The sequence below is a fragment of the Theropithecus gelada genome, chromosome 19 (assembly GCF_003255815.1).
Source record: "Theropithecus gelada isolate Dixy chromosome 19, Tgel_1.0, whole genome shotgun sequence".
Lineage (NCBI taxonomy): Eukaryota > Metazoa > Chordata > Mammalia > Primates > Cercopithecidae > Theropithecus > Theropithecus gelada.
In genome coordinates this window covers 27,798,226-27,806,270 of record NC_037687.1, presented here as the reverse complement: position 1 = coordinate 27,806,270, position 8,045 = coordinate 27,798,226, and the positions used below count along the sequence as shown (strand labels likewise).

General features: G+C 51.0%; 1 protein-coding gene across 1 annotated transcript; it reads right to left on the bottom strand.

Moving 5' to 3' along the window:
• Positions 1 to 2,700: 2,700 nt before the first annotated feature.
• Positions 2,701 to 3,862, bottom strand: GPR32 (G protein-coupled receptor 32). The gene is given in 3 exon segments (XM_025365876.1): positions 2,701 to 2,811; positions 2,814 to 3,463; positions 3,466 to 3,862. Coding segments are annotated over 3 exon segments (1,158 nt in total).
• Positions 3,863 to 8,045: the final 4,183 nt, after the last annotated feature.

Here is an 8,045-nt window from a genome sequence, read left to right as displayed (position 1 = left end):
CGCCCAGGCTGGAGTGCAATGGCCGGATCTCAGCTCACTGCAAGCTCCGCCTCCTGGGTTCACGCCATTCTCCTGCCTCAGCCTCCCAAGTAGCTGGGACTACAGGCACCCGCCACCACGCCCGGCTAGTTTTTTTTTGTATTTTTTAGTAGAGACGGGGTTTCACCGTGTTAGCCAGGATGGTCTCGATCTCCTGACCTCGTGATCCACCCGTCTCGGCCTCCCAAAGTGCTGGGATTACAGGCTTGAGCCACCGCGCCCGGCCGAGTTAATTTTTTTTAAGGTGCCTCTGTGTTTCTTGGCACTCAGTCACTGTGTCACTTAATCCTCTCCTCACCCAGAAGATGGAAACACTTGCTTCTATTTTATAGACTTGGGGCAACCAAGGCTCTGAGAGGTAGAGTTCTCAGGGCAAGGCAGAGCTGGCGCTTTTTTTTTTTTTTTTTTTTTTGAGACAGAGTCTCAGTCACCAGCCTGGAGTGCAGTGACAAGATCTTGCCTCACTGCAACCTCTGTCTCCCGGGTTCAAGAGATTCTCCTGCCTCAGTCTCCCGAGTAGCTGGGATTACAGGCGTCTGCCACCATGCCTGGCTAATTTTTGTATGTTTACTAGAGACATAGCTCTTATCATCCTGCAGGCTGGCTTTTTCATGTGACGGTGGAGAGGGTTCCAAGAGTGAGGGAAGTATGAGGCAGAGGCTCAGAACTTTGCACAAGGTGCAAGTTCTCAGAACTTTGCTCAGAGCTTTGCACGAGAACTTTGCACAAGGTAAGCTTTGCACTACCACTCAAGCTACTGGTCAAAAAGCAAGTCACGAGCCTGGCCTAGATTCAAGGTGTGAGGAAAGAGACCCCACCCCTTGACAGGAAAATCTGAAAAGTGACATTGCCAAGGAGCACGTATGCAGGAAGGTGTGCAGAACAGGGGCCATTTGTGTAATCTGCCACAGCAGCCCTGATGGAAAGCTACCGTGTCCCCAGGGAGTCCCTAGGCTGGCCCTGAGATGCTTACACCCAGGTTGTGAAAAGGGAGGTTTCAAATCCTAGCTCATTGAAGCCACTGTTATTTCGCGTCTCTCCTGCAACAGCTGAATCTACCCCTTAACTATTCATTATGCTGCCAACCTCTGGAACTGGTGTAAAGTGACTTAATAAATTTCCTTATTGTTGAAACCAGTTGGAGTTAGGTTTTCTGTTACTTAAAACACCCCAAAGCCTAACTGATGCATGTGAAGAATACTCCTTTCTGGGGATTGAAGTCCTAGTGGTCCCTGGTCACAACAGGCCATTCCCTTGGCTCTAGGTTGAGGCAAAAGGAAAATGTCATGCAATCCAGAAGCTGTCACACCACTTGCTCATGATTCAAAGAAGCAGTTCTGCCCAGGTACGGTGGCTCATGCCTGTAATTCCAGCACTTTGGGAAGCCAAAGTAGGCGGACCACTCAAGGTCAGGATTTTGAGACCAGCCTGGCCAACATGCAGAAACCCCATCTCTACTAAAAATACAAAATTAGCCTGGCATGGTGGCGCATTGACAGCTACTCAGGAGGCTGAGGTAAGAGGATCACTTGAGACTGGGAGACTGAGGTGGCGTAGCTGTGATCACACCACTGCACTCCAGCCTGGGCAACAGAGCAAGACCCTATCAGAAAAAAAAAAAAAACAGGTTATGTTTTTAAGCCTCTAAATGTGAAGGGGTTTTGTTACACAGAAAGAGCTAACTGCTACATCTGCACTCTGGACAATAGAAAGGGGGAAATGTGGAAATGGAGGGCAGGCCCCTTCCATTTAAAGGCACTTCAAGGAAGTTACATTGATTGCTGCTGCTGCTACTTACATCCTATTGGTCAGAAAGCAGTCACATGGTTGGAACTACATGCAAAGGATACTGGGAAATGTAGTCTTTCCTTTTTTCTAGTTAACCACGTGCCTCATTAGAACACAGGAGTTTTACTACATAGAGAGAGGAGGCTAGGTGCTGTGGCTCACACCTGTAATCCCAGCAGTTTGGGGAGCCGAGGCTGGAGGATCACTTAAACTCAGGAGTTTGAGACCAACCTGGGCAACATGATGAAACCCCGTTTCTACAAATTACCCAGATAGCACATGTCTATAGTCCTAGCTACTAGGCGGAGTGGGGCGTGGGGAGTGCTGAGGCAGGAGAATGGCTTGAGCCCTGAAGGTCAAGGCTGCAGTGAGCCGAGATTGTGCCACTGCGCTCCAGCCTGGGTGACAAAATCAGACCCCGTCTTCAAAAAATAAAAAAAGAAAAGGAAAGGGAAGAATGGGCCAGGCGCAGTGGCTCACGCCTGTAATCCTAGCCCTTTGAGAGGACAAGGCAGGCGGATCACAAGGTCAGGAGATCGAGACCATCCTGGAACATGGTTAAACCCCGTCTCTACTAAAAAATACACAAAAATTATCTGGGCGTGGTGGCACGTGCCTGTAATTCCAGCTACTCGGGAGGCTGAGGCAGAATTGCTTGAACGAGAAAGTCGGAGGTTCCAGTAAGCCGAGATCGTGCCACTGCCCTCCAGCCTGGCCACAGAGCAAGACTCTATCTCAAAAAAAAAAAAAAAAAAGGGAGGGGGGAGGGGGAAGAATGGCCACTGGGGAATAAGTAGCTGTCTGTACCACAGAGCTTTAGATGAGGGGTTGCTGGAAGACTTCCTGAAGGAAGAGGCAGGATTGGGCAGGGTTTTAGAAGCCAGTCAAGGTAAGAGGCCGCAAGCAAACTAAGAAAGACAGCTTCCAGCTCCCAGCTGAAGGCTTCCGTCGTTCCTGGGGGGCTTTGCCGCGGGGACAGGATGACTGAGAAACTCCTCTCCAAACGCCCTGGCCAGGGCAGAAGGCAAAGACTGGAAAAACTTTTCTTGGAAATCTCTGCCAATGAAGACGTAGAGGAAGGGGTTGAGGCTGCTGTTGACACAGCCCAAGGCAAAGCTAGCCTGGAGGATGAGCAGCTTCCGGGGGTGGTAGAGTTCCTTGAGCATCACCCGTCGCCACAGATGGACCAACAGCACCACGTTAAACGGGGACCAGCAGATAAAGAAAGCGCTCACCAGCACCAGCAGCAGCCTCTTGGGCCGGCTGGCGTGGACCCAGCCGTCCCGCAAGAGCTTGGCCCGGATGAGGTGGGCGCAGGTGCCTATGATTGCTAAGGGCCCAAGGAAGCCCAGCAGGAAGTGGCCAATGCTGCCTATAATGTGGCTCTCCACGACCCCTTCAGTCCAAATCTGGGCAGTCTCATTCTCCGAGTTGAACTCCAAGTAGCAGTGCGTACAGCCATTCCATTTTCTGGTTGTCCGGAATTTCATGTGTGCAGAGCACAAGACGGCGGCCAGGAGCCACACCCCGAAGGCCAGCCAGCTGGCCCGCTGCACAGTGCGGTGGTTCAGGGCCCAGACAGGGTAGAGGACAGAGATGCAACGGTCCACAGAGATGAGGACCAGGAGGCAGTTACGGCAAAATAGCCGAGGAACACAAAGGTGATGTAGAGTTTGCAGGCCCACTCTCCGAGGAGCCACTGCTTGGAGGCAATATAGTACGTGGCAATGGGCAGAGACAGTGAGAGCATGAAATCGGCAAGGGCCAGGTGGAAGAAGCAGACGGTGGAGACCGTGCGGGCCATGCGGAAGACAGTCATCCCCAGCACCAGCCCATTGCCCAGCACTCCGACGACAAAGGACGCAGACAGGACAGCCACGGTCAGCGGGCGGAGGGACCCCACCTCCTCAGACAGGCATCTGGAAGCATTCATCTTCCTGAAACAAGAGTGATCACGTGTCAGGGCCCCAGGTTGCCTGTCACTGCAGTCCCTGGTCCCCTCCGAGACCCCCCTCTCATGATTTCTCCATTTCATAACTTTTATGGAATGCTTATTATTATTATTCTTTTAGAGACAGCGTCATGCTCTGTCACCCAGGCTGGAGTACAAAGGTACAATCACAGCTCACTGCAGCCTCCACCTCCTAGGCTCAAGAGATCCTCCCACCTCAGCCTCCTGGAGTAGCTGGGACTACAGATACTTACCCCCATGCCCGGCTAATTTTTTTAATTTTTTTTTTTTTGGGGGGGGGCATGCAGTCTTTCTCTGTCTCCCAGGCTGGAATGCAGTGGCCTGATCTCAGCTCACTGCAACCTCCGCCTACCAGGTTTAAGCAATTCTGCTGCCTCAGCCTCCCAAGTAGCTGGAACTACAGGCACACGCCACCCACGCCTGGCTAATTTTTGTGTTTTCAGTAGAGATGGGGTTTTATGATTTTGGCCAGGCTCGTCTCCAACTCCTGACCTCGTGATCTGCCCGCCTCAGCCTCCAAAATGCTAGGATTACAGGTTTGAGCCGCTATGCCTGGCCTTAATTTTCTTTTTTGTAGAGATGGGGTCTTGCTGTGTTGCCTAGGCTGGTCTTCAACTCCTGGCTTCAAGTGATCCTCCCACCTTGGCCTCCCAGAGTGCTGGGATCACAAGAGGGGGCCATTGAGCCCAGCCTGAATGCTTTTATGATCCATTAACACTGTTCTTTCTCCTTCTTGTTCTTCTCCTTCTCCTTCTCCTTCTCCTTCTTCTTCTTCTTCGACAGAGTCTCACTGTGTTACCCAGGCTGGAGTGCAACGGCACAATCGCAGCTCACTGGACACAATAATATTGTTCTAAGTACCAGAGATAACTCATGTAACAAAACAAGCCCTCATGGAACTTACATCCCCGTGAGAGATGTCAGGTGTAATACATATAATAAATTAACTCATGATATACTGCTTTAGAAGACTACCAGTGTTATGGAAAAATAATAAATAAAGTGGAGGGGGCAGGTATGGAGGCTCATGCCTGTAATCACAGCACTTTGTGAGGCTGAAGCAGAAGGACTGGTTGAAGTTAGGAGTTCCAGTCCAAGGTGACCAACATAGTGAGACCCAGTCTCTACAAAAAATAAATAATTAAAAATTTTCATGCCTGTAATCCCAGCACATTGGGAGGTTAAGGCAGGTAGAACACCTGAGGTCAGGAGTTCAAGACCAGCCTGCTCAACATGGCGAAACCCTGTCTCTACTAAAAATACAAAAATTAGCCAGGCATGGTGGCTCACTCCTGTAATCCTAGATATTTGGGAGGCTGAGAATCACTTGAACCTGGGACATTGGAGGTTGCGGTGAGCTGAGATCAGGCCACTGCACTCCAGCCTGGGCGACAGAGTGAGATTCTATCTCTTTAAAAAAAAAAAAAATCAAATTAAGGAGAATTGGGAATGTGAGAGACAAGAGAGAAAGCAGAAAGGGGCCACTGGTACGCTGAACGGGGTGGTCAGGGAAGACCACAGTGAGAATGTAACATTTGGCCAGGCTCGGTGGCTCACACCTGTAATCTCAACACTTTGGGAGGCCAAGGCGGGAGGATCACCTAAGGTCAAGAGTTCGAGACCAGCCTGGCCAACGTGGGGAAACTCCATTTCTACTAAAAACACACAAAAAATTAGCTGGGCGTGGTAGCACACACATGTAATCCCAGCTACTCGGGAGGCTAGGGCAGGAGAATCACTTTAACCTGGGGGGCAGAGGTTGCAGTGAGCCAAGATCACACCATTGCACTAAGCATGGGCAACAGGGTGAGACTCTGTCTCAAAAAAAAAAAAAAAAAAAAAAAGAATATAACATTTGAGCAAAGATTTGGAGGAGATGACAAAGTGAGGCACATACGTATCTGGAGGAAGTACCCTTCAGGCAGAACCAGCAGCTTGTGCAAAGGTCCTGAGTCAGGACGGTGCCTGGAATGTTCAAGGAACAGCAGGGAGGCCGGTGTGGCTGGAGCCATGTGGGCAATGGGGAGAGAGGTGAGAGGTGAAGGCAGAGAGGGAAGCAGGCAGATGGAGCAGGACCCTGTGAGTCATAGTGCACACTCTCCTGGCCTTTCCTGTAAGATGGGAGTTATAAAAGACTGTTGAGCAGAGGACGAACAATATCTGACTTAGGTCTTAACAATCACTGTGGCTTTAAGGTTGAGACTAGACTGAGGGGGCGGGATGGAAGCAGGAGGCTGGGAGGAGGCTGCTGCAGGAACCCAGGTGGGCAGTGATGGGGATGGGGACCAGGGTGATGGCAGAGGAGGTGGTAGGAAGCAGATTCCAGGGTCAAGGTGGAGCTGGCAACATTTGCTGCTGGGCTGGATGTGTGAGGTGAGCGGGGAGCAGTGTCGGGGTGACTGCAGGACTTTTGAACCGATGGAAGCTGGAGTTGCTGTGCACTGATGCAGGAGAGCAGGTTTGGGGTGAGACCAGGAGCTCGGGGTTGGTCACTTTGCCTTTGAAATGCCTGTAAGACATCCCGGGGAGACTTCACTAAGGCAGCTGGATACTAGCAGCAAGATTACAGGAGGGGAGCCCGGCACGGTGGCTCACGCCTGTAATCCCAGCACTTTGGAAGGCTGAGGCGGGCGGATCACCTGAGGTCATGAGTTCGAGACCAGCCTGGCCAACATGGTAAAACCCCGTCTCTACTAAAAATACAAAAATTAGCTGGGTGTGGTTGCAGGTGCCTGTAATCCTAGCTACTCGGGAGACTGAAGCAGGAGAATTGCTCGAACCCAGTAGATGGGGGTTACAGTGAGGCAAGATCGCACCACAGCACTCCAGCCTGGGTGACAGAGTGAGGCTCTGTCTCAAAAACAAACAAAAATGACAAGAGGGGTTCCTGGCTGGATACGGGCATGTGGGAGCCATTAGAATTTAGATGCCAGCGGGGCGCAGTGGCTCACTTTTCTAGTCCCAGCACTTTGGGAGACAGAGGCGGGAAGATTGTGTGAGCCCAGGAGTTCCAGACCAGCCTGGATAACACGATGAGACCTTGTCTCTACAAAAATAGTACAAAAGTAATTTAGATACCATTTATGCCTTTGAGCTTGAAAATGACCTCCAAGGGTGAGGTGCAGACAGAGAAGAGAGGTCTGGGGTTGAGGAAAGCTTGAGTTTACACAGCAGACAGGCATAGGTCGAAGCTCTAGTTGAAACACTGGATTATGACTGTGTGATCTTGGGCTCAGGGCTTCCCCCACACCCCGAGCCTCAGTATGCTCATCTGAGATAAGAGTGTAGAATCCTTGAATACCTCTGTCTCCTCCTTCCCTAACCCGCACACCCAGTTCATCACAAAGCCGTTGTTTTTGCTGCCAAAAAGCCTTTTGCCTCTGTCCACTATGTCCTGTCTCCATAGCCCTATCATGCAAGTACACAGCACCCCAGTTTTTTGTTTTTTGTTTGTTTTGTTTTGTTTTGTTTTTTTGTTTTGAGACAGGATCTCGCTGTGTTGCCTAAGCTGGAGTGCAGTGGTACAATCTTGGCTCACTGTAACCTCTGCCTCTCAGGTCCAAGCAATTCTTCTGTCTCAGCCCCCTGATTAGGGTAATTGGGACTACAGGCACACACCCTGGGGGCATGCCCAGCTAATTTTTATATTTTTAGTAGAGACAGGGTTTCACCATGTTGGCCAGACTGATCTTGAACTCCCGACCTCAGGTGATTCACGCATCTCAGCCTCCCAAAGTGTGGGGAGTACCGGCGTGAGCCACCGCGCCTGGCCACCCGCTTTATATTCATCCCCTACCAGCCACTCACCACCCTACAGCCAGAGTGATCCTTTGAAAGCCCAAACCGTGTAACCGCAGCGCTGTGGGAGACCCAGGCAGGAGAATCACTTGAGGCTAGAGCTTCAAGACCAGTCTAGGCGGCAAGGCGAAACCCTGTCTCTACAAAATAAAAATACATTAGCCAAACAGGGTGGCTTACATTGTAGTTCCAGCTACTCGGGGGGCTGAGGCATGAGGATCACTTGATCCCAGGAGGTCGAGGCTGCAGTGAGTCATGACTGTGCCACTGCACTCCAGCCTGGGCAACAGAGTGAGACCCTGTCTCAGAAAAATACCGTTCAAACCAGACAACTACACTGTGGCTCTTCATTGCTTGTGGGATAAATATGAGTTTCCCCAACACTGCTGGTGAGGGCTGGGGCACCTGCCAGCCTCTCCAGACTTCTCTCGCACCTTCCCCCTCTTTG